Source organism: Schistocerca americana, chromosome 2 (assembly GCF_021461395.2).
Source record: "Schistocerca americana isolate TAMUIC-IGC-003095 chromosome 2, iqSchAmer2.1, whole genome shotgun sequence".
In the NCBI taxonomy this organism is placed as follows: Eukaryota; Metazoa; Arthropoda; class Insecta; order Orthoptera; family Acrididae; genus Schistocerca; species Schistocerca americana.
In genome coordinates, this window is record NC_060120.1 from 374,277,150 (window position 1) to 374,303,304 (window position 26,155).

General features: G+C 45.8%; 1 protein-coding gene across 1 annotated transcript in view; it reads right to left on the reverse strand.

Moving 5' to 3' along the window:
• The window catches only part of LOC124594030, a 166,667-nt gene that overhangs the window by 24,680 nt on the left and 115,832 nt on the right, over nucleotides 1–26,155 (reverse strand). Inside the window, exon 2 of the mRNA XM_047132381.1 lies at nucleotides 24,322–24,684. Coding sequence (XP_046988337.1) covers nucleotides 24,322–24,684 — 363 coding nt within the window. The remainder of the gene's footprint in view (nucleotides 1–24,321; nucleotides 24,685–26,155) is intronic.

Consider the following 26,155-nt stretch of genomic DNA (forward strand, 5'->3'; position numbering starts at 1 on the left):
CTGGCCAGACTGGAAGAGCCGATTATCCTGGCCACTGCCTTACGGCATGTGGTCCGTGTAGGACACGAAGAGGGACGAAAGGTAACCTTCTCGGTAATGGAGGCTGTAGATAGAATACAGCTCAAGTCAGTGAATCTCCCCACTGATTTCGGAGCCCTGCGGGACTTACTGAAAAAAGTTTTTGAGCGACGCGGTGAAAAGTTTGACCTTCAGGACATTTACGTATAGGCCGTACTGGCAAATGGACGAATTGCTTTTGACTGGAGTAAGACCTGGCCAGACGACCATATGCACACATATTTTCCATGACGACAGAAATAACAATTGGACAACTGAACACGCACAACAGTCGACTTGTTATGCAGGAGCTCCGTAAAGAGGTGGAGGAGAGGAGACTAGACGTGCTCTGCCTACAGGAGCCGTACTCCCAAGCTGGAAAAATAGCTTTTGCTGCTACAACTTGGCAGATTGTCAGCGGAGATGAGGATCCTAGAGCAGCAATAGTGATAACAAATAAACTCCTGAGGATAACTACGCTCGCACAATTCGCAACTCGTCACTGCAACGTCGTGGAGCTCCAATCACCAATGGGAGTAATTATAATCATAAACATGTATTTTCAATACGGAGATGAAATAGAAGAACACCTGGAACATCTGGCAAGAGTCACCACGGCGTTGCGGGGACGAAAAATAATAATAACAGCTGACATCAATGCAAAATCCCCCCTATGGTACAGCGGCACCAGAGACGCGAATGGTGACAAAGTAGAGGACTTTCTAATGGCTTCACAGCTCGTGGTGGCCAACAAGCCGGGCAATCCTCCTACCTACACAGCAGGAGGAGGACAAGGCACGAATATAGACGTTACCCTTACGACACACAACGCAACCAATCTAATAAAGAATTGGACAGTTATAAGCAATGCCACCACGAGCGACCACAACTTAATAACCTTTACCTTAAGTGAAAGAGAGTGCCGCTGGACCATGGGTTGGGAGGTGCAGTATAATTATAATAAAGCAAACTGGGAACTTTTAGCGAGGGAGTGCGACATTCCTGCATTACCAGAAGGTGATGGACACGAAGACCTAAACGTAGACAAAAGAGCCGAGAAACTGGTGGCCGCAGTACATAGAGCGGTGAGGGCTGCCGTACCAACCAGGAGGAAGGCCGTGGCGGCCTCGCCAGCACCATGGTCGCCCGAATTAGAGGAGTTACGTCAATCTGTTAGAAGGCTAAGAAGAAACTACCAGCGCAGTGTCGTCTGGCTGGAGAGACAAAGATGGCAGTTACGATACAGGGAGGCAAATCAAAGTTTTCAGAAGGAATTACGCGAGGTGAGACTACGTAGCTGGGAAAGCTATGTGCTGAACCAGTTGGCCTTAGATCCGTGGGGTCTCCCTTATAAATTGGTACGGGAAAAAATCCGCTCTCCCCTGGAGCTATCAACTGTCAGGCGAGGGGATGGGATGACGGAGTCTTGGCAGGAAACTGCTGAGGTCCTTCTCCAGTCCCTGTTGCCTGACGACAATGCGGATGGGGAAACTGAAAACCAGAAGCAACTGCGTGATGCATATTTAATGGATTACAACAACAACACGGCAGTCTACCCATTCTCGGAAGAGGAGGTGGCTGTACAAATAAAATCCCTCAAAAGAGGGAAAGCTCCAGGACCAGACGGCATTGTGGCTGAGGTGGTACAATTTCTGGCACCCCAGTTGGTCGCGCCGCTAACACACCTCTTCAATGAATGTCTCCGACAAAGAAGGTTTCCCAAGAAGTGGAAAACCGCTAACGTAATTATAATTAAAAAAGCACCAGAGAAAGATCCAACTGAAGTCAAATCTTACAGACCAATCTGTCTATTAGACCTATTTGGAAAGCTCTTGGAGAAACTGCTGGCTGACAGATTGACGGCTCACCGGATACTGTGGGGGATGAGCAGCAGGCAGTTCGGCTTCAGGCCGGGGCGGTCGGCATCTGATGCCATCGCTCTGGCGGCCGAGGTCTGCGGTTCGACCCCGCATAAGTATGTCGTCGGCATCATGGTGGACATCAGTGGCGCCTTTGACAACCTGTGGTGGCCTTCGCTCTTCTCCTGTTTACGGGAGAAAGAGTGTCCAGGGCCGCTATATGGGTGTCTGAGGAGCTATTGTAAGGATAGGGAGGTTTGGCTATCATCCCCTAGCGGGAGAATTGGAAAAATAATCACTAAGGGGTGTCCCCAAGGTTCTGTATTGGGGCCCCTGTTCTGGGACATGCACATGGAACCCTTATTAGACGAACTGCAACAAAGTGAAGAAGTGCTAGAGGTGATAGCCTACGCAGATGACCTCCTCCTGCTGGTCGGTGGTCGTAGCCGAGAGGACATAGAACCGAAAATCGAAAGGGCCATTGACAGACTGCACCAATGGTGCCTCAAAACGAAAATGAAAGTTTCCCCGACTAAGTCTACTTATCTACTACTAAAAGGTCAGCTTATTAGAAATCCCACTGTGAGAATTGATGGCTCACCAGTTCTTCGGCGACGTGAGGCGCGATATTTGGGAGTCATAATTGATGAGAGATGGAACTTTGGAAAGCACATAGTTATTAAATAATCTCATTTCCATTGGACATAAACGATTTCATCTCCCCCCTCACCTCATCAAACTTTATCATAATAGCATCCTGACATCAGTAGTGGGTTACGGCTCGGGAGTCTGGGCGCACAGGCTCACGCGGGTCGTGCCCGCCATGATAGTGAGAAGAGTCCAGAGAAATATGATATTAAGATCAGTAGGGGCCTACAGGACATCACCAGGGGGAGCTCTGTTAGTTATAATGGGGCTCTGCCCGTTAGATATTAAAATAAGAGAACAAGCCGCATGGTATTGGGCGAAAAAGGGAGATGGGGGAAAAATAACAGATATCATGGGTGTGAGAGTAGAGGATAAGAGGGAGATAAGAAACAGAGGGGAGGAACTGTGGCAGAGGAATTGGGAGGAAGATGAAACGGGGAGAAGAACATTCCAGTTCCTACCCAATGTTAAAGAACGCGGGACCATGAATTATTTCGAACCCACACGAGGACTCATCCACTTTCTCACTGGTCATGGACCCTATCCGACATACTTATGTCGGTTTGGGAAAAGGGCAACCCCCGAGTGTGACTGTGGTGCAGCGGAAGGAACTCCCGAACATGTGGTTTTCGAGTGCCCTCTCTTCAATGACGTGGCGACAACATATAGAGATAGACTTCCACACAACGAGACATACGACCTTCTGAGACAGGAAGACACTTTTCATACCTTGAATGCTCTGGCAGAAGAGGTATCACGAAAAGTTCTAATAGAGTACCTAAGGGATCAAGAGTAAATACCAAATTTTCAACCAACCAACCGATTAAGACCTGATCCCAATCCCATACCGCCTGGGCGTGGAATGGCCGACTTCCATCAGTTGGAAACCGCCACGTACGGGATTAGGGGGATGGGATCAATCACACCGACTATGACAAAGCACCAACTATGACGTAGGTTAAGTTAGTAGAGTAGGACGTAGATTAGAATACTAACATAGAAAACTGCAGCGATTACTAACCTCGGCCGGCCCAGTGCCAGGGGCACGCTCCTCGGGGTTAGCTCGGGGAGCCAGGCCATTCCAAGTAGGTTTGTACTTACTGGCACACCTGTGACGCTGCAGTTAGTAATCATTCTTAGTTTAGAAGTAGGTAAAATTAGCTGCCCATTGCTACCGTAGGAAATTAACACTAGATCAGGAACTTAACAAGTAGTAGTTCACTAATACAAATTGTAGGTAAATTAAAGTGTCCATAGTTACTGTAGGAATTCAACACTAGCTTAGGAACTTAAATGTAGCTCACTAACACAAATTGTAACATTAGCTGCAAAAATATTCCTCAGATTCATGTAACAATAATGGCCCACTAATCATATCAGGAGGTGGGCTAAATATGTATAATTAATATTGTTGTTAATAAAGAATTTTTTTTTTTTTTTTAAAAAAAAAGTTCTAGGCGACTGATGACCTCAGAAGTTAAGTTGCATAGTGCTCAGAGCCATTTGAACCATCTGAAACAAAATAAAGTACGCTAACCTAACCTTCCACTCATACAGGAGTCTAACAGGGTTTACTTCGGTTTTCCACCCAGAACGATCAGGCTTCGAGTCCCGGAAAGCGCTTCTGATAGTTTGAATTTCCCACCAATTCCCATGTAGGGGTGCAGTGGGATATCAGCATAGCCTTGGGACAAAGAAATTAGTTCCATTTTGAAATTCCCACCATTTTTTGAATTCCCCACCGAAATTCGACCAAAATTTGGAATTCCTGCCAATAGGGCGTATGGGGGGAGGGGGATTACAGGGGAGGGGGGGTTCGAAAGTGAGGGAGGAGGAGGGGACGTCGACCCATCCTACCAGATAGAGAAAACCTATTACATAATTTGAGGGTAATTAATTGATCAACTGGGGTGGTACGGATTTGCCCCAGTAATGGTGGGGCCTCTTTATCTTAATTATTAAGTCTCACTCAGTGAGTATTTTGCAATTGTTATTACTATATTATACGTTGCTGTGATGTTAAATAAAATGTTATGTTGTATCTGCTATTAGTCTGGGGTTCATGAAGCAACCAAATGCGTTTGCTTGGGATTTAGTGCTCCGCCCCACGTGGCGGTTACTTGTTTAGTCCTCACCCACGTGGCGAGAGTAAGTACAGTATGTGGTTGGCAGTCAAACTTCCTGCCCGGTGAATGTATCTGAAACTGTGTTTAGATTTTGGCCGCCTTACAAGTTTCATTGATTTGAATACGTCAGTTCACTGAAAAATTACTTACTTGTTTTCTTTTTGCTGTAATTTTGCCTATCCCTTTCTTATTTCTGTAATTTTGACTGTTGTACAGCGGCTTTCGGTCTATAGTAGACGCCTGGCCCAATTCCTGTGCTAAATTCTTGTTTACCATTTGTGTTTCTTTTGGTGGGAACTGGATGAAATATGCCTGGTTGATAGAGCAAGCGCAGCGTCCGAACATGGAGCCAAGTCAGCGATCGGCAGAACGGACAGCCACGTTCATGAGGTCCTGCACCACTCAATCTCTCTGAGCCCACTATGCCTTGCTAAGAAAGGGCTGTATAGCACGTCGATGTACATATTGGTCATTTAATCATTACGCGCCTACTGCAGCTCTCCTTTAAATTATTTTATTTCATGTAAATTAATCAAGTGTTAATCAGTCAATTTGCCAATTGCGTGATTACTAACTTTATTTACTTAAATGTGTTACGCAAATGTGACTCAGAAAACTGAGAGATTATTAATCTTACCTCTTGTATGCATTTTTGATTTTTGAACCGGCCAAGCACCAGGAGATTCGAGATCTGTTAGTTTCATGAAGGTTCTCACTGACTATTTCTACCATTCAGGACGAAATGTTTTACATCAGTTTTGTCTGGTTATTTCTCTTTCGTGTCTTCTGCGTCTTCGCTATCTATCCGTCTAATAATTTTCCTATATGATGCTTATTTGAGGAGTATACTTCCAATTTTGACTGTAAATCATATTCTTTCGAGAAAGAATTTTTAGCTCCTTTATTGTACTGCTTTAACTATTACTCTGTTTCCTATTAATAAATGTGGTACAGTTTTATCCTTGTAAATTATTCTGTTTCTTAGTAATCAACTGTGGTGTCACCGCAAGGCACCACACTTGCTAGGCTGTAGGCTTCAAATCGGTCGCGGTCCGTCACCGACCCGCGAGTCGCCACTGTCGACGCTAGCAGACCGAGCGCTGCCACTCGGCTGGTCTTACGAGACAAGCTAGCGCACTGGCCAGTTCTACAGGCGACTTTAATAGGAATGGTTCACTTGTTATAGCTTCAGAGATCTCATTTGCAGAGACGCTAGTTAGCGTAGCCTTCAGCTAAGTCAGTAACTACCACCTAGCCAGGCGCCACATACAGTTTATGCATTGACAATTGATCTATATGTGTAAAGCAATCAGAATTGTAAAGAAGTATTCGCAGTTCAGTCTATAACTGCACTTTTAAATATTATTGTACACAGTCAAGATCGACGTTCACCGCTGATGCTGAATTAAAGCTAAGTATTTAATTGTATTCCTGCCTACTAACTTTCTAATCACCTAAGATGTTCCAGATACATCCCGTCAAGTATAGTTCATTGATCCTCCCGTCAGCCTACGTGATCAACGCGTGCAATTAATGACCACACCTCGTGATCAGACAGAGTAAAATTGCGTGACTCAGCCGGGCCACCCTTTTTCATGAGGCCCACAGTTCCGCCTCATACATAACATCAGCACCACTTAATGTGAAACTTCTTGGCAGATTAAAACTGTGTGCTGGACCAAGACTCGGACTCGAGACCTTTGCCTTTCTCTGACAAGTGCTCTACTATCTGCAGATGGTCTGGCACACAGTTTTAACCTGCCAGGTAGTAAGCAAACATTCTGGAACCACTGAATGTGTTTTTCGAATAGATATTTAACAAATACTGCTTGTGTGTTCTGTTAAAATAAATGGAAAGTTCATAACACGAATGACGTTTATTATCCCTTTGGCCCTGTCCATCCTACAACAGACAGCCTGTCGCGTGTATTGTGTACCACCTGTCCGAGAGGTTCCCTCTTGGCTGACCTTCTCAGTCAAATCAACTTCATCTGTCTGAACAATGGAGTTCCCATGTTCCTTTTAGACCCCACCCACGCCTATTCCCATGTGGACATTTCATTCTTCACTGCCTAGCTTGCATACCGTCTTGAGTGGTCCGTTCTCTCTGACACGTACCCGAGCGACCATTTCTCGTGTGCTATACGTTTGCTGACTCCTACACAGCATGCGTGTAAACCCAATTGGCAGCTTTCTAAGGCCGACTGGAGGCTTTACTCCCCTCTGGCGACCTTCGACGGGCAACATTTACCCATTTGTGATGGTGACCAGGTAGAGTAGCTTAGCAACGTCATCCTTTCAAGAGCAGAGTGTTCCATACCTCGCATTACTTGTTTATCGCGCCCTGTCCTGGTCCCCTGGTCGATTGAGGCTGGCCGCGACTCGATTAGTGCGCGGAGACGTGCTCTCCGCATTTTTAACCGTCATCCCACTGTGGCGAACTGTATTTTTTTATGAAGAATTGCGTGCACATTGTCGTTGCATGCTTCGTGATAGCAAACAAGCTAGCTGATTTCCTTTACTATTTCTTTTAACAGTTGCAACCTCCTCTTCCATCGTGTGGAGCAACCTCTGGCTGCTCTCTGGGACCATGGTTGATTTCCCGATTTGTACCGTGACAATAGCAGGTGACGTCATTGTGGGCCCTATTGCTATCTCAACACCTTGGACCTCAATTTTGCGGAGATTTGGAACTCCACCGACTATCAGCCCGCCTTCCTCCCTCGGAAACGAGTGTAGGAGGCTCGGGTGATATCCTTATCGTGTCAGAATGCTACAAAACCGCGTTCACTATGCGGAAGCTGGACCGTGCTCTCACCTTATACCGACCCCCCAGCCCTGGCCGGACGATGTTTACATTCAGGTGTTGCAGCATCTTTCTCTTGGGGGCAAGCACCTTCTCCTTTGTACGTACACATACCTAAGCCCAGTGAGGAGAAACATCTTGTTTCTAGCTGCCGCTCCATTTCACTCACCACCTGTGTTTGCAAGGTGATCGAACTTTTGATTCATAGCCGGCTGGCATGGTGGCTCGAGTCTCGCAGTCTAATAACCAGTGTACAATGTGGCTTTGGTGCTCACCGTTCTGCAGGTAACCGTTTCGTCACTTTGTTAACCCATGCCATGAACGGTTTACTGCGGAAATACTAAACTATGACCGTGTTTTTTTGATTTGGAGAAAGCCTATTACACCTGCTGAAAGACCCTCCGTTCTCTATACAAGTGGGGTTACCGAGGCTGCCTGTCTAATTTCCCTCAGGAACTTTTAAAAGACCGAGTTTTCAAGGTATGTGAGGTTTCCGCCTTGTCAGACATCTTTATCTAGGAGAACGAGGTGCCTCAATGCTCCGTCCTAAGCTTCGTCCTCTTTGCTACAACCATTAACCCTATTATAGACTGTCTCCTGCCGGGCATCTCTGGCTCCTTTTCGTGACGACTTTGCCTTACGTTGCAGTTCTCCACTGATTTCTCTCCTTGAACGGCGTCTTCAGCGGTTTCTCGATCGTCTTTTCTTGTGGAGCATTAACAATGGCTTTCGCTTTTCCGCTGACACACACGTTTTATGAATGGGTTCCTCCCGCCGTCTTTACATATGGGGTCTGCTGCCCTTCCGACGCCAAAACAACGAAATTCCTGGAGCGGGTGCTTGATACGAAACTTTCTTGGTCTTACTACATGTCTTACCTGACAGCACGCTGTATCCAGTCCCTCAGTGCCCTATATGTCCTAAGCAGTACTTCCTGGGGAGCGTATCAAACCACCCTCCTCCGTTTATACTGGTCCCTTGCCCTTTCGAAAATGGACTAGACGTGTTTCGTTTATTCATCTGCACGTCAGCCCAGCTCACGCCGTCTTAACACACTCCACCGTCGTGGAGTACGTTTCACCACTGGCACCTTTTACACTAGCCCGGCTGCGACACTAGGCAGAAGCTGCCGAACTACCATTCTAATACCGGCGTGATGGCCTTCTCAGCGGATATGTACGCCGTTTGTCTTCCGTGCCCGGTCACCCATCATATGCTCCCTTTTTCGATGACTCCCTAGATCGCCAGTACGGAGCGTGCTTTTCTTCTCTGTTATCTCCCGGAGTTCGCTTTCGGCTACTGCTCTGGCAGCGTAACTTCACGCTACCTGCCACATTCCCGATGGGTGTGAACCCTTCACAGCCGCCTTGGCTTCGTGCGGCGGCCCGTGTTCAAATGGTTCAAATGGCTCTGAGCACTAGGAGACTTAAAATCTGAGGTCATCAGCCCTCTAGAACTTAGAACTACTTAAACCAAACTAATCTAAGGACATCACACACATCCATGCCCGAGGCAGGATTAGAACCTGCGACCGTAGCGGTCGCGCGGTTCCATACTGAAGCGCTTAGAACCGCTAGGCCACTGCGGCCGGCGGCCCGTGTTCGTCTTGGTCTTCATTCAGTTACCAAGGACATTACTCCAGATTGGATCTATCGCTGGAAGTTTCTCGACCTTCGTACGCAATTTAGGACGATACCTTCGTTTACACTAATGGCTGTAAGACCGACCGTGGTGTCAGGTGTACCTTAGTCATTGGCTTCCCGGACATTGTTCCATTTTCACAGATGGGCTCTTCGCCCTCTATTAGGCCAACCAGTACATTCGGCGACATAGGCTTTTTTATTGTGTCATATGCTCTGATTCTCTTAGTGTCGCTGTTGAGGGAGCAACCGCGATGTTTACGTGTGTCCTGGTCACGTCCGTCTGATGGGAGATGTGGCTGTCGACGGTGTTGCCAAGGCTGCAGTCCTCTCCCTCTGTCTGCTGGGTCTTCCATTCCTTCGCATGATCTCCGTGTTGCCGTCTGTCGGCAGGTAGTGTCACTTTGGCTGCACCACTGGACTTCTCTTCAAGGGAGCAAGGTCCTAACGGCTTGGCTGACTTCCTCTGGGCCCTCCCGTCGCGAGGAGGTCCTTTTAGCTATGTTGCGTACTGGGCAAAATTTTTATCAATCGCCATTTGTCACGTGGTGAACCCCTCCGCCACCGCATCCCCCCCCCCCCCCCCCCCCAGTTTGTGCTCATTGTCATCAGCCTTTGACTGTTCGCCATTTTCTGAATCAGTGCTCTTTTTTTAACCACTTACCTTTCAGTGTGCGTTTGCTGCCTGAGTAAACGGCCTTTTCAGCGATTGACGCGCAGGGTGTCGATCGCGTTTTACTTTTTATCTGTCGTTGCAATATGGCGAACAACATTTAATCTTTGGTTAGGTAACTCCACTGTCTCTACGAATTAGTTTGTTGACCTTTCTCCAAACGGTTGTTCTTGGATTTAGCTGTGTTTCGATTGAGCTTGATTTATAGTCGCTTTTAACTTCTTTTACACTAAGGTTATGGCGTGGACGCTTATGACCTTCTGTTTTGGACGCAAAAACAGATAAACAAACAAAAAATCCATAATATTGAATGCAAGCATGCAAATGTGCATGAATTTTGTTGTACAGGTGCTGGAAGTCAGTTTGTGGAACGGAGTTTCTAGGCTTTGCGCTTGCTAGGTGAATACAGGGACGGTTAATGTTGTTTGTGGATACCGCTAGAGTTACCATCGGATGATGTCCCATAAGTGCTCGACTGGAGACAGATCTGATGTCGAGCAGGCCACGGCAACATGTCGCCACTCTGTAGAGCATGTTGAGTTATATGCGAGCGAGCGTTATCTTGTTGGAAATCACCCCCTGGAATGTTGTTCATGAATGGAAGCACAACAGGTCGAATCACCAGATTTATGTAGAAGTTTGCAGCCAAAATGCGTGGGGGTAGTCACGAGAGTGCTCCTGCTGTCATACAAAATCGCAACCCAGACCATAACTCCAAGTGCAGTTCCAGTGTGTCAGCACGCAGACTGGTTGTTTGCAGTCCCTCAAATGGCCTCCTCCTAACCAACACACGACCATCACTGACAGCGAGGCAGACTCAGCTTTCATCAGTAAAGACAAGCCTGCCGTCCAATGTGCTCTCGTTTGACACCACTGAAGTCGCAAGTGGTGGTGGCTTAGGTCCAATGGAATGCACGGTACAGGCAGCTTGGCTCGGAGCTGTCCTCGGCGTAATCGATTTTTAACAGTTTTTTGCGTCACTGTGGTGCCAAGTGCTGCTCAAATTGCTGCTGAAAATGCAGTACGATGCGCCAGACCCATATGACGATAGTCATGGTCGTCCATCTCGGTAGTGCGGAGCCCGGTCTGCCTGCGACTCCTGACAACCGCTACCATCAATCATGAACAGTGGCTGCATTCCCGCCATATATTGAAGAAAAATATCGCAGGAGGAACATCCAGCTTCTCATACACCTATTGCATGACCTCATTCAAATTCAGCAAGGTGGTGACAATGACGTCTTGGTTCGCCTTAAGGCATTCCTTACACCAGCTCACTACGTCCTATCTCAAAGGTAACGAACGCCAACGGCCGTTATAGCGAGTATTTAAAGCTTACCTGATTTTCATCCTCACAGTAGCATTACTAGTGCCACTTCTGTGTGTTTGACCTGAAATTTGAATAGATGTAGAAACATGCCTACCAACTTTAGTTTATGTTTCGCAACTCGTTGGAGTTGGGACTTTCTTTCCCGTTAGTGCACATGGTACAAAATACAGCGATTCTGTGGGTTAGTAAGGCGATGGTCATACGACATTACAAAATCTCTACTCGTCATTATGGCGAAAACGTGATGATATGGGCAGGTTGTTAAAGCCAAACACTTAATTCGAGTTTTGCTGTTGGATACAGCACTTTAACTTTTAATAATAAATACAAACAATTTAGATAAAACATAATTAAATTTAGCACTGTTTAGTACACTCACTCGTACTAGATACGTTTCCTCCGCATAGGCTCACCTAAAGCCTCGCCCCCTCCCCCCAAACTTTCAGAGTCTCTGTTCTCTAATGTTAGCCACTCAGACGCTCAAAAGGGCTGCGCTTCCTTACAAGGGCGCGTTACTTGCAATCAACTGAAGGCTAGAAACGTTACTTCAGTCGTTGCAAGTGTTCTACCGCAGACTGGGTTATTTATTTCAGCACATAGTGCACAACTTTACACTTTCGATGTACCACACAGTGGCAGGAATAACTGTCTCCCAATAAACAGACAGTATGTCTCGCATTTGGCACGCCTCAACACAAGTGCCATTACAAAAATATTACAAAATGTTTGCCAGGTAGTGTAATATAACGGCTTATGTGCCCGTACATGTAGGCAACATAGAGAAAACAAGTGTATCAGGGAACGGTGATGCCTTCCAACGCCGGCGGTTGTTACAGTGCGTGTTAGCTCCACGTCGGGGCGACGGAGCTGTTGCGTAGGATGCGGTGGTCTCGGACAGTGTCCTATAATCGAACTCCAGTAAGACGCAACCAGCACATCTCTCGACAGATACATAAGCATCAAGAAGCAGCATTCAATGGCGTGGTGGTGCTTCGGCTAGTCACTCTACCGGCACTGTTCTTCGAACCGCAACCATCCCAGTTGGCGGGCTCCAACTACTGACTCCAGTGTGAGGTAAGCCCCAACTATTTATGGGCCGTGTGTCGTCCGCATTTACGACGTGGTCAGTTTTCCTCAGCTGAATCGGTACGGCTGTGTACGGCTGAAGGCGTTGAAACTTGCCCGGTTTGGAAGTGCGCTATCGTGAACAGAGAGGCGCCAAGCGGCGTGTACAAGACTATGTGCTCACTTTACTGGTTGATATTGCAGGGTTGTTCCGAGAGTGGAAGAACTAAGGCCTGCGTGCAGACACTGTACCTATGCTTTGCGCTTTGCTTCGACGATCTGCCAAAACGAAAAGTGACACAAGGAGGTAACCTTCTGCATGATCGGGAATTCCGCATGCAGCGATTTGTTCAACGACCGATAAACTGGCTCATCTCTCATTATAACAAAAAGAAAAAGATCACAACAAATGACAAATGTAGCAATACTTAATAATCACTATTGTGTTACCTCACACACTCTTGGTGGGCCATCGGTGTTGACAGTAACAGGACAAGGCATCAGTGGTCACAGTGAGGCGTCTGCACATCGAAGTAAATGTTGACACGCTATTCTATTCTTGCGTGTTTTATATTCATGAGAAAGTGAGTTACTATCACTGCTGTTATTGAAATACCAGTCATGAAGATTTCACAAAAAATTGTTGTATTAAGAGAGACGAAGCAGATTGTCAAAGGCAAGCCTGAGTATTTAGTAAAACTAATGTCGACATACTAGCCAACATGAATTTGGATCTGATGTGGTTTATCATTCTCGTTTAGTGAAATATCAGATAGTTCTGCATTTCTGCCTCAATTATACTCAAGAAACCGACGCAAATCTAAGTTCACTTGGTACAAACACATACAGCAAGTGATGGCTTAACTGACACTAAGAAGTGAAGTTTATGTTCACCATCAAACTTTCCAATGTTCACCATGATTGTGAGAATTACCTCATGGTATGCGTGTTTCAAAATAAAATATATGAAAATTAATATTTCAAGAGAAGTTACATAATAAGGGCGGAGTGTATTGTCAAGTATAGCCGACAATACCTGCTAATTAAGACTATTGTCAAAAGCGGAATGATAACGCACTGATCAGTTTCGGGGGACATGGAAACTGTAAATGCTGCATTTTCAATGAACAGGAATTTGTGTAGAATAGCATTTCGTGTTTAATTAAGCTAATATTGTCCATCATTTTCTGGTGGGCAAAAATGCGCTGCTTGCAAAGGGCCGATTTGAGTTCCTGAAAGAATAATATTAGTACCGAACTGAGAAACTTACTGAGCTTTCCGGTGGGCTCATCTATTATGAGAACCAGCACCAATCATCCTTTCTAGGAAAGTAACTGCTAAATTGTTCTTGAATTCTTCTATCTACACAGTAGACAGATTTAAATTTTGACGAATAGATTTTGCTTTATTGAATCAGCTGAAACTCTCGTATTTTCATAGCTTCTTCCATCGTTACTACGAAGAACAAATACATACTTAACTATGGAAACGCTAACGACGGGTATTCGACTGAAGATACTGATCTTTCGGAACGATTATCCAATTAGAGGGGCATCGTAAGTCAACCATCTTTAGAGAAAGGGACTAGACACAAGAAGAGTACAGCAAAATATAGGAATTTTGAGATAACATTTGACGACGCAAAGCACGACTAAACAGAACATATTAAAGCTAAAAATTAAATAAATGTAAGCGAATATTTCAGGTCTGGAGTACTTGTCACAACTGAGAATTATTACAGTATTTTCTGCAAACATCGGAAACTCAAGAAGCTAAAAGGATAGATAAGGACTGCATATTCACCTTCTGTAAGGATGGACGGACAGATAGATTTTGAATTGTTGGGCGATCAACAGCTGGTTCATCAGTGTCCTAGTTCAGTATAGTGGTTCTGCTGTACGAGTAGTCAGTCTTATTAAAAAGAAATCAACGGTCATATATCTAGAGCCTCAGTCATAAAAAAATTCATATGCTTTCTCCAGTAGATAGTATCTGCTGATTTCGTAGTCATGTGTTAAGAGTATTAATAAAGCATACTGATGGTATAAATGTGGCTGGTTGATCACAGAACTAATACGAAGAGCCAACCATATTACATTACTCGTCCTGTCTATACTAACTCGGACTGCACTTCACACCTGAGTCAGTGGTGCCTAGTAACCGTAACCTCGCAAACGACTCGCCTGCGAGCTCAATTTTAGGGTTAGAATTTGTGATTTCCTGTCAGATTCCTGTGTTAATAATGACTGTATATATTTAATGAAAAACTGTAATTGTGACGTTGTAATACCTGAGGCCTCCAAAACAATGCAGTTCTTCTGCATTGTAGTTAAACACAAACTACATACATTGCTTCATGCTGCACCTATCGGAAGCAGCGTGTTGTAGCGCTGTACGTAAGAGATACGTGAAATGAACGTATTTCATACTTCGAAATAACGTGTCACGATATTTTTAGTCCAAATGAAAACGAAATTAAATTTGATATTCGATAACAGATGTTAGCAGCTGAACTTATTGAACATTAATTCGTAGTCCTATAACACGCGTTTTCCGGAGTTTATAATCAACAGTGCAAGTATAAATATTTATAACTCCTTCATTACGTAATAACAGGCTTAGTTTAACGATCTGCAGCGTTTTCCATTTTTTACGTGAACAGATATTTTTCCTGTTGTATTGATCTTTTAAGAGGCAAGTAACCATGACGCTATATACACTCCTGGAAATGGAAAAAAGAACACATTGACACCGGTGTGTCAGACCCACCATACTTGCTCCGGACACTGCGAGAGGGCTGTACAAGCAATGATCACACGCACGGCACAGCGGACACACCAGGAACCGCGGTGTCGGCCGTCGAATGGCGCTAGCTGCGCAGCATTTGTGCACCGCCGCCGTCAGTGTCAGCCAGTTTGCCGTGGCATACGGAGCTCCATCGCAGTCTTTAACACTGGTAGCATGCCGCGACAGCGTGGACGTGAACCGTATGTGCAGTTGACGGACTTTGAGCGAGGGCGTATAGTGGGCATGCGGGAGGCCGGGTGGACGTACCGCCGAATTGCTCAACACGTGGGGCGTGAGGTCTCCACAGTACATCGATGTTGTCGCCAGTGGTCGGCGGAAGGTGCACGTGCCCGTCGACCTGGGACCGGACCGCAGCGACGCACGGATGCACGCCAAGACCGTAGGATCCTACGCAGTGCCGTAGGGGACCGCACCGCCACTTCCCAGCAAATTAGGGACACTGTTGCTCCTGTGGTATCGGCGAGGACCATTCGCAACCGTCTCCATGAAGCTGGGCTACGGTCCCGCACACCGTTAGGCCATCTTCCGCTCACGCCCCAACATCGTGCAGCCCGCCTCCAGTGGTGTCGCGACAGGCGTGAATGGAGGGACGAATGGAGACGTGTCGTCTTCAGCGATGAGAGTCGCTTCTGCCTTGGTGCCAATGATGGTCGTATGCGTGTTTGGCGCCGTGTAGGTGAGCGCCACAATCAGGACTGCATACGACCGAGGCACACAGGGCCAACACCCGGCATCATGGTGTGGGGAGCGATCTCCTAAACTGGCCGTACACCACTGGTGATCGTCGAGGGGACACTGAATAGTGCACGGTACATCCAAACCGTCATCGAACCCATCGTTCTACCATTCCTAGACCGGCAAGGGAACTTGCTGTTCCAACAGGACAATGCACGTCCGCGTGTATCCCGTGCCACCCAACGTGCTCTAGAAGGTGTAAGTCAACTACCCTGGCCAGCAAGATCTCCGGATCTGTCCCCCATTGAGCATGTTTGGGACTGGAAGAAGCGTCGTCTCACGCGGTCTGCACGTCCAGCACGAACGCTGGTCCAACTGAGGCGCCAGGTGGAAATGGCATGGCAAGCCGTTCCACAGGACTACATCCAGCATCTCTACGATCGTCTCCATGGGAGAATAGCAGCCTGCATTGCTGCGAAAGGTGGATATACACTGTACTAGTGCCGACATTGTGCATGCCCTGTTGCCTGTGTCTATGTGCCTGTGGTTCTGTCAGTGTGATCATGTGATGTATCTGACCCCAGGAATGTGTCAATAAAGTTTCCCCTTCCTGGGACAATGAATTCACGGTGTTCTTATTTCAATTTCCAGGAGTGTATATTTAACTGATAAGTGATCACGATTTCGAGACGTTACCTTCGTAAATTCTACAAAAAGATCATTTGTTCATTATATATCTGGTTTTGGCGAACACACGGTTTCAGCATCACGCAGCGGAATTTTGTTTCTGCTCTCAGGGACGATTGCGAGTGCATTAGCTGGTTCCATTCTGATAAAAGGCTTGTGTGGCGCCGCGTTCCGCGGGGTAGTGTTCTCCCATGCGTGCCACCAACACCACGAACTTTCCAGTTGGCCCGCGTACTTTTTGCTTTAGAGGCTAATTAATTAATTTCTGATACCAATCTGTAATGGCCTGCAGCAACACGCCGTATGTGGCAGGTGGGCAAAATGTAAAGTTCTTTATAGCAAATGTATGAAAGAAAAGCCTCTCTGACGCAAAAATGTATGGTGTTCACTAAAAGCATCTGTCACGTCATTTACAGAGGCGAGTTTCTCTCGCTGGAAGTTGGATGGCCTACCACATTATCGAAAAAAAAGATCTGCCGCGCCACTGGCTTACAGTATTCATCACGTGCAAGGAGCACTGAGGATCTGAGGTATTACGAATAACTATCGTATCGTACTTTGTTATACCGGATGTATAAATAAAACAATATTACACATTAACGAAACTTTTACAGGATTCACATCGTGTTTATACAGTGACACAGACAACGCCAGGAGGATTCACTTGTAGTTTACATAAACTGTGTTAATTGATGATCATGTCATTGTTTTTCGCGTCGAGCGGCAAGAATGAGACATGAGAGGCTTTCGAAAAGACCAATACCACTTGCTGCATATATACACAATTATCCGCATGAATTTGTTGTGTTGAGTATTTCACGACAAACGTTTCCAGGTGTTCGCGATGTTGTGATCTGAAACACGTAGTGAAACGAGTAAAAATGAAACTAACGCAAAATATAGTTTTATTTCTGTATTATTAATTACATACAGACCTTGTGCTGCACTTCATTGTCTAAGATATACAGGGCTACTACAAATGATTGAAGCGATTTCACAGCTCTACAATAACTTTATTATTTGAGATATTTTTACAATGCTTTGCACACACATACAAAAAGTCAAAAAGTTTTTTTAGGCATTCACAAATGTTCGATATGTGCCCCTTTAGTGATTCGGCAGACATCAAGCCGATAATCAAGTTCCTCCCACACTCGGCGCAGCATGTCCCCATCAATGAGTTCGAAAGCATCGTTGATTCGAGCTCGCCGTTCTGGCACGTTTCTTGGTAGAGGAGGTTTAAACACTGAATCTTTCACATAACCCCACAGAAAGAAATCACATGGGGTTAAGTCGGGAGAGCGTGGAGGCCATGACATGAATTGTTGATCATGATCTCCACCACGACCGATCCATCGTCCCAATCTCCTGTTTAAGAAATGCTTCTACTTTAGCCTTTTCCGTAAGATTTTCCAAACCGTCGGCTGTGGTACGTGTAGCTCCCTGCTTGCTTTATTCGTCGACTTCCGCGGGCTACGCATGAAACTTGCCCGCAGGCGTTCAACCGTTTCTTCGCTCACTGCAGGCCGACCCGTTGATTTCCCCTTACAGAGGCATCCAGAAGCTTTAAACTGCGCATACTGAAACACGTATGTAACATAGCAGCGATGGTGAGGCACGTTAAAAATTTTGACCAGAGAGCCTATTATCGTGGTTAGTCTGCGCTTGACCGCGCGAGTGTTGCGAGTAGCACGCTAGTAGTCGTCATGTAGAGCAGTACGCGAGTAGTCGTCATGCAGAGCAGTCGGTCAGTAGTAGCAGCCCAGTGCAGTTGTGTGATGTAGTCTGTCGGCAGTAGTGGTCTAGTCCTGTCACGGTCGCGAGCGGGACGCAGTCGGCGAGCGTCGACATGGCATTCTGGTCAAGATGCTGAATGAGGTATATTGTTAATGTAGGTAATCATCAGATAATGTAAAGTTTATTTATTGTAATTAATTTCCAACAAGTGCCCCAATAATAATTTTGATTTCAAAGCAATTTTTACAAAAAAAATTTATTTAATTGAACTAACTATTTCGTTCCACTTCCCTTAAAGAAAAGTTTCAGTTAAATTTCAAAAAAAATAAAAGTATTATTTGCAATGCAGTTCCTCCAAGCCGTGGGCAACAATAAGAGCAGAAATTTGACAAGCAGTTTCAATGAGGTAAGAATTTAATTCTGATTTTTTTTTTCCCAGGGCCAAAGACCGATATTTCGGTTTAATTGAGTTTACATTGTCACTGAAGTCTCAATAGCATTGAATTGTTTTTCATTATTTTCGTGAGAGCTTACACTTTGAGTCAGATTGCGATTCTCATTTTTATTGTCATTAAATTTAATTGCTAGGGAGGTTATGCTTCTTGGCTCCATTTGTATTAAATATTGTCTTATTTTCTTTTAAAATTTCTGTGGGGAGGTTACACTTGAGTTTAATAGAAATGGAGCCAAGAAGCATAACCTCCCTAGCAATTAAATTTAATGACAATAAAAATGAGAATCGCAATCTGACTCAAAGTGTAAGCTCTCACGAAAATAATGAAAAACAATTCAATGCTATTGAGACTCCAGTGACAATGTAAACTCAATTAAACCGAAATATCGGTCTTTGGCCCTGTGCAAAAAAAAAAAAATCAGAATTAAATTCTTACCTCATTGAAACTGCTTGTCAAATTTCTGCTCTTATTGTTGCCCACGGCTTGGAGGAACTGCATTGCAAATAATACTTTTTTTTTTAATTTAACTGAAACTTTTCTTTAAGGGAAGTGGAACGAAATCGTTAGTTCAATTAAATAAATTTTTTTTGTAAAAATTGCTTTGAAATCAAAATTATTATTGGGGCACTTGTTGGAAATTAATTACAATAAATAAACTTTACATTATCTGATGATTACCTACATTAACAATATACCTCATTCAGCATCTTGACCAGAATGCCATGTCGACGCTCGCCGACTGCGTCCCGCTCGCGACCGTGACAGGACTAGACCACTACTGCCGACAGACTACATCACACAACTGCACTGGGCTGCTACTACTGACCGACTGCTCTGCATGACGACTACTCCCGTACTGCTCTACATGACGACTACTAGCGTACTACTCGCAACACTCGCGCGGTCAAGCGCAGACTAACCACGATAATAGGCTCTCTGGTCAAAATTTTTAACGTGCCTCACCATCGCTGCTATGTTACATACGTGTTTCAATACCATCGCCGAATGGAATTAGCAGTTGGTGGATCTTTGTTGAACTTCGTCCTGAAGTGTCGTTGCACTGTTATGATTGACTGATGTGAGTGCATTTCAAGCACGACATACGCTTTCTCGGCTCCTGTCGCCATTTTGTCTCACTGCGCTCTCGAGCGCTCTGGCGGCAGAAACCTGAAGTGCGGCTTCAGCCGAACAAAACTTTATGAGTTTTTCTACGTATCTGTAGTGTGTCGTGACCATATGTCGATGAATGGAGCTACAGTGAATTTATGAAATCGCTTCAATCATTTGTAATGGCCCTGTACTTTGTGTAAGTGATCCGAACTCCGGATTCACAGGTATGGTATGGAACTAAGCTAAAATACATGGAATTGCATTCCACTGTACAGCAGGCTACATCCATCCTTTGGCTATGATGTTACTGGATGACAATATTGGATGAACACGTAGGCTAAACATCGCCATTCCATTTGTTTAGTGGTTTCTTTCGAAAGCGGAGACGATACGAACGTAAACGTAGAGCCCCAATTCAACTAAAAATCGGAATGAAAACTGCTTCCTGGCAGCAATGTAAATTTCTTAACCGTTACGGAGATCAAATTCACGCCTTTCTTGGGGCATTTAAAAATTATCACCGCTGGACTACGATCGTGACAGATGAAAATCCTTGGTAGACAAAATCGGCAATAGTTTCATTGCGCCCATAAGTTTTCTGGCATCCTTCTGGCTGCGGTTACACTCAATACTAATAAAGGTCACGCTTTGTGTCACGGAAAGACGTTCTCAGCAACATTCCATTCTCTTTGGGCACTCACTACAGTCCGATTCGCGAAAGATGGTGGTTGGCGCATTTCGACGCAAGGACGGGGTTTGCGTTGCTGACGGTGCCAAGCGGTTTCGACAGGCGCAAGCTCGTGCTTCCCGCTTGAAGAAAGCGTATTCCTGCAAATTATGTCTTTCGCCTACTTATGCGGAATTTATCGCTTACCACCACTAAACAACTCGCTACGATTACGTTGAATACTCGCATTAGTTACGGCATTTAACAGCAGAGAAAACATACTGAACGCTCATTGGCTGTCGGAGCATACGTGACGTAGGTGCGCAGAACAAGCCTAAATTCAACCGCCATCGTACGTGACCAGACGAGGTACTGGCAGAAGTTAAGCTGTGACTACGGGGCGTGAGTCGTGCTTGGGTAGCTCAATTGGTAGAGCACTTGCCCGCGAAAGGCAAAGGTCCCGAGTTAGAGTCTCGGTCCGGCACACAGTTTTAATCTGCCAGGAAGTTTCACCGTCGTACGTGACTCCAACTACACCATTCATTGATCAAAAGACGTCCACTACGAACGTGGGTCCTGATTTGAGAGTAGCAAATTTTTGCAATATAATGATATAGGATCGTTTCACAATATTTTCCAAGGACTGAATGCACAAATGTCTGTATTGTTTCTTGTGCCTTGCTATATAAAAACGGGTGTTGGTTTTCAGAACGAATTTTCTCTCTACAACGTGGTGTGCGATGACTTGAAACTTCCTGTCAGAGTAAAAATGTATGCTGGTCTGGGATTCTTACCTGTTAGAGGAAATTATTGTACAAACTCACAACACGTCCTCAGGGCTAACTTAGGAAGTTAGAACAAATATTGGCGGAATTAAAATTGTGAGGGATGCGTCGCGAGTTGTGGTTGGATAGATCATCCCGTAGAACACATGTCCGTGAAAGGCGAAGGTCCCAGGTTCGAATCCGGGTTCAGATCATAGTTTTATCGTCAGGAGGTTTCGAGAATTGGGCGGTGTCGCGTATGCTGAGTGTTTCGTTTACGCTTGGACTAACACAAAATGTCAGTCCAAAAAACTAATATCGAAAGAATTTATCCTCCATTCCAGCCTCCACTGTGAATCAGACAGTGCTTATCACCACTTTTTGATTGGATAATAGGACTATAATATTTGCTGCAAGTGTTTAATCAGTATGGGTACCTTGATAAATTTTTGTTTGCCAAACACTTTCCTATTGCGACGAGTTTGTGCTGAATTGCACTTACCAGTCTGCATGCTACCACTCGCGTACGGAATGCGCTAATTGCAATCAACCATTGGTAGCACTTTATAGCTACCTTACTGCAGTTAACATCAAAAGAGCATCAGTTACTACGAGTAGTATATTTCACGGTCTGCGCATTATTTATCAGCATGAAACTTAAGTGTCGATGTTGACACTACCACTCATTCGTACTTAAATGGAGGGTTTAAAAGAAGAGCAAAGGAGTTTAGTGTGTTTGCTGACAGTGTAAGGAGTTCAGGGAACGGAAATTAACTGGAGGTTGGCACAAGTGTACGGTGTACAATGTACGTTCGTTGAAGGATCAAGACGTGGCCGAAGTGATGAAGAAAAGGATGGATGTCGTTGGTCAATGACGCACGTTCTGTAACACCCCACGGAACAACCAATCCCAATGTTCGGAATAGTAAGCCACCGTTATTGGCGACCAGTAAGTAGCGGCAGCATCTGTTGGCGTCGAAATACTGGAAGTGCTCACACCATCATTAACGTCAGAGTGATATCTCACAAACTGCCTTCCATTGGGTGCCTCACAGTCAATGCAATGTCACTCACTCTCTCTCAACGAAGCGTTATGTCAAAGAAGGGAATGACTTCCTGTAACCAGTGGTCGCTGCAGAAGAGACATAGTGTCGTCACTTCTAAACTAAATTAAAACGAAGAAGTCTCTAGTGGAAGTACGCTGGAATGTCGCCACCGAAACATTTCAAAGCTGTCCACTGAACTGTGGGAAAGGTTATGCTCGCCTTCCTCTATGAGCGAAATGGTCCTTTTCTTACAGACTTCCTGCAGCCTGGAACGACGGTGATCGCTCAGCGATACTCAGAAACCTTGACCACCATTTGCAAAGTAATCAAATCGCTAAGATTGCGGCACCTCATCTGCAGGTTCATTGTGCTCCACATCAGTGCAGGACACCATGCAGTAAACGTACTAAAGGAGATGTGACATACATTGAAATAAGTCTTCAGACACCTTGCATACAATCCGGATCTGTCTTCCCGCCATTATGACATTTCGAATGAAATCGCTATTGCGAATAAGGACTACCGGACTACCATCGGCTGTTGAATGGAATGACGACAACGAAAATTTGTGGTGGACCGGGACTCGAACCCGGATTTCCCGCTTACTGTTCAATAGCCAACGGTAATACGTATTTCCAGTTGCGAATTCATTTGATGTTTCTCGTAACGGCTGTGTCGCCGCAGAGTATTGTGATCAGAATAAGACACGCACTGCAATAACTGATTATGACAATTTTGGTGAGCTAAACAAGATCGTGACAGGAAAACAATTCTACTCAGATGTCAAGCAATGCGCTCGGAACTGGTTCACAACGCCACCCCAGGAGTTTCGCGAGTCGGCCGTTGACTGCCTTGCGCCACAGTGCGGCAAGTGCCTCGACTATGAAATAAAGGTACACAATTTCCCCCGATACGGATACTGGAATTCACACTCCGTGCTTTCGTTGACATTGTGCTAAGACGTACACAATGTGATCAAAAGTATCCGGACACCTGGCTGAAAATGACTTAGAAGTTCATAGCTCCCTCCAGCGGTAATGCTGGAATTCAGTATATTGTTGGGCCACTCCTAGCCTTGATGACCGCTTCCACTCTCGCAGAAATACATTCAATCAGGTGCTGGAAGGTTTCTTGGGGAATGGAAGCCCGTTCTTCACGAAGTGCTGCACTGAGGAGAGGTATCGATGTCGGTCGGTGAGGGCTGGCTCTAAGTCGGCGTTCCAAAACATCACAAAGGTGTTCTATGGGATTCCGGTCAGGACTCTGAGCAGGCAGTCCATTATAGGGATGTTATTGTAGTGTAACCACTCCGCCAAAGGCCGTGCATTATGAACAGGTGCCCGTTGGTGTTGAGAGATGCAATCGCCATTGCCGAATTGCTCTTCAACAGAAGGTGCTTAAAACCTCCATGAGAACACGACCACACCGTAACACCAACGCCTCCGAATTTCACTGTTGGCACTACACATGCTGGCAAATGAAGTTCACCGGGCATTTGCCATACTCATACCCTGCCATCGCATCGCCACATTGTGTACCGTGATTTCGTCACTCCAAACAACGTTTTTCCACTGTTCAATCGTACAATGTTTACGCTCCTTACACCAAGCGAGGCCGTCGTTTGGCATTTACCGGCGTGATGTGTGGCGTATGAGCAGCAGTACGTCTCTGAAATGCAAGTTTTCTCACGTCCCGCCTCACTGTCATAGTACTTGCAGTGGATCCCGATTCAGTTTTGAATTCCTGTGCGATGAACTGAATAGATGTCTGCCTATTACGCATTACGATCCTCTTTAACTGCCGGCGGTCTGTGTCAGTCCACAGACGAGGTCGGCCTGTACGCTTTTGTGCTGTACGTGTCCCTTCACGTTTCCACTGCATTATCACACCGGAAACAGTGGACAAAGGGATGTTTAGGGGTGTGGAAATCTCGCGTACAGACGTATGACACCAGTGACACCCAATCACATGACCACGTTCGAAGTCCGTGAGTTTCGTGAAGCACGCCGTTTTGCTCTCTCATGATGACTAATGACTATTGAGGTCGCTGATATGGAGTACCTGGCAGTAGGTGCAAACACATTTCACCTAATGTGAAAAACATATGTTTTTGGGCGTGTCCGGATACTTTTGAACACGAAGTGTACAAACACGCAGAAAGCGCTCACCTCGACAGTCTTGCGAGGGAACAGGTAGTCGACGGGCTCCTGCGGCGGGCTCTGCCCGGGCAGCGTGCCCTTGACCATGGTGCGCACGCTGACCAGCAGCACGGCGGCGATGGCCTCGTCGGGCACGGGCCGGCCGCCCGCGGTGACGACGCGCGCCCGCCCGTCCATCTGCAGCGACAGCACCTCCCTGCGGCTGGGCAGCAGCACGCGCGCCACGCGCCCGCAGAACACCAGCGGCGCCGCGCGCACCAGCGACGCCAGCGTCGACGGCTCCACCAGCGGCAGGCTGCCCCTGGCCAGGCACCCGGGGGCCCCGGCCGCCGCCACCAGCACACAGGCCAGCGCCCACCACGCAGCCGACATCTTGCTGCGAACAAGTACAGCATTAGAAGACTCGGACTCGCGACTATACACACACACACACACACACACACACACACACACACACACACAGAGAGAGAGAGAGAGAGAGAGAGCAGGAGAGTGAGGGAGAGGAAGGGAGAGGGAGGGAGGGGGAGTAGGAGGGAGGGGTGGTGGGAGGGGAAGGTGAGGGGGGAGCGGGGAGGGAGGGGGTGGGGGAGGGGAGGGGGAGGGGAGGGGGACGGGAAGGGGGAGGGGGAGGGGAGAGGGAAGTGGAGAGGGAGAGGTAGGATGAGGTGGAGGTGGCGGTGGAGGTGGAGGTGGAGGTGGAGGTGGAGGAAGGTAGGTATACTGAGGAAATGCTGTGATAAATAGTTACTCCTTCAGATTTATGACAAGAAATAAGTTCGGCTGAAGAGAAATTAAAATGCTATATAAACATGAAATTTAGGAAAGGAGAAGGAAACGGAGGCGGTGAATGGGAAATCGTGACGGCTAGCCGCATAGGGCATTGCGGTAAAGCGGTGGCGAAAGTTGAAAATTTGTGCCGGATTGGGCCTCGAACCCTTATTTCCTGCTCCGTGTGATGTGTTGCCTTAAACGCTTCGACCATCCGGACCCAGTCCCTGTGCGACTTGTAATTAATCCCTCCTTCCTAATTCCATCCATTGTGCACATTACTCTTTTATGAAGATTTGAGAGGAGCGAACGTTACAGTAAACTTTCTAAGTTACTTAGCTTGTCATGTAGAATTGGCTCCAGTCCTTGTCTAGGGGTCTGATTCTTGAAGCTGGAAACGTCACATTTTAGGCCCTTTGGATTCATCTATACTTGAAGATTGTTTTTACAGAATTTTTGTTTTACCTAAATATACTTTCGTAGGTTTTAGTATATCATACAGTCTTTCGATTTTTCACATTAACAAAGCCGAAATTACATTGTTCGCATAAAATATGAAAATACGTCCGATCACATCAGGGGCATGCTTACGACTCCCACACTCTGCGGAAACTAACAATATTCCAAAGGGTTTACAATATTTTCTTAATAAATGAGTTCCTGCGTTACAGTATTAGTTTCGATTATTATTTCATAAATGAATACAGTAATAAATATAGTAAAAAGTGTAGGGTTGCGTAATTACTAGCAGAAATACTGTGTGCGCCAATAATTTGTAATGTCTAAAAAAAATTATTTGAACTGTACATTCAGGACTCGTACTTATCGCTTATAATACAGAAACTAAAATATTTTATAAAGTAAATAATTTTCTTAAATTTTAGCTTGAAATATATCATGCTGTGTATAAAATTATAAGAATGTTTTCAGGAAAGTAACTGTGATAATACTGATCTGTCCAAGATTCAAGAAACAATACTGGTGTCGACAACTATTGTTGAGGATAAATAACGCTAGAGGAGGATGTCCCGTTACAGATTCAAATTTCCAACTCAGCACACGCTGCAATAGAGCG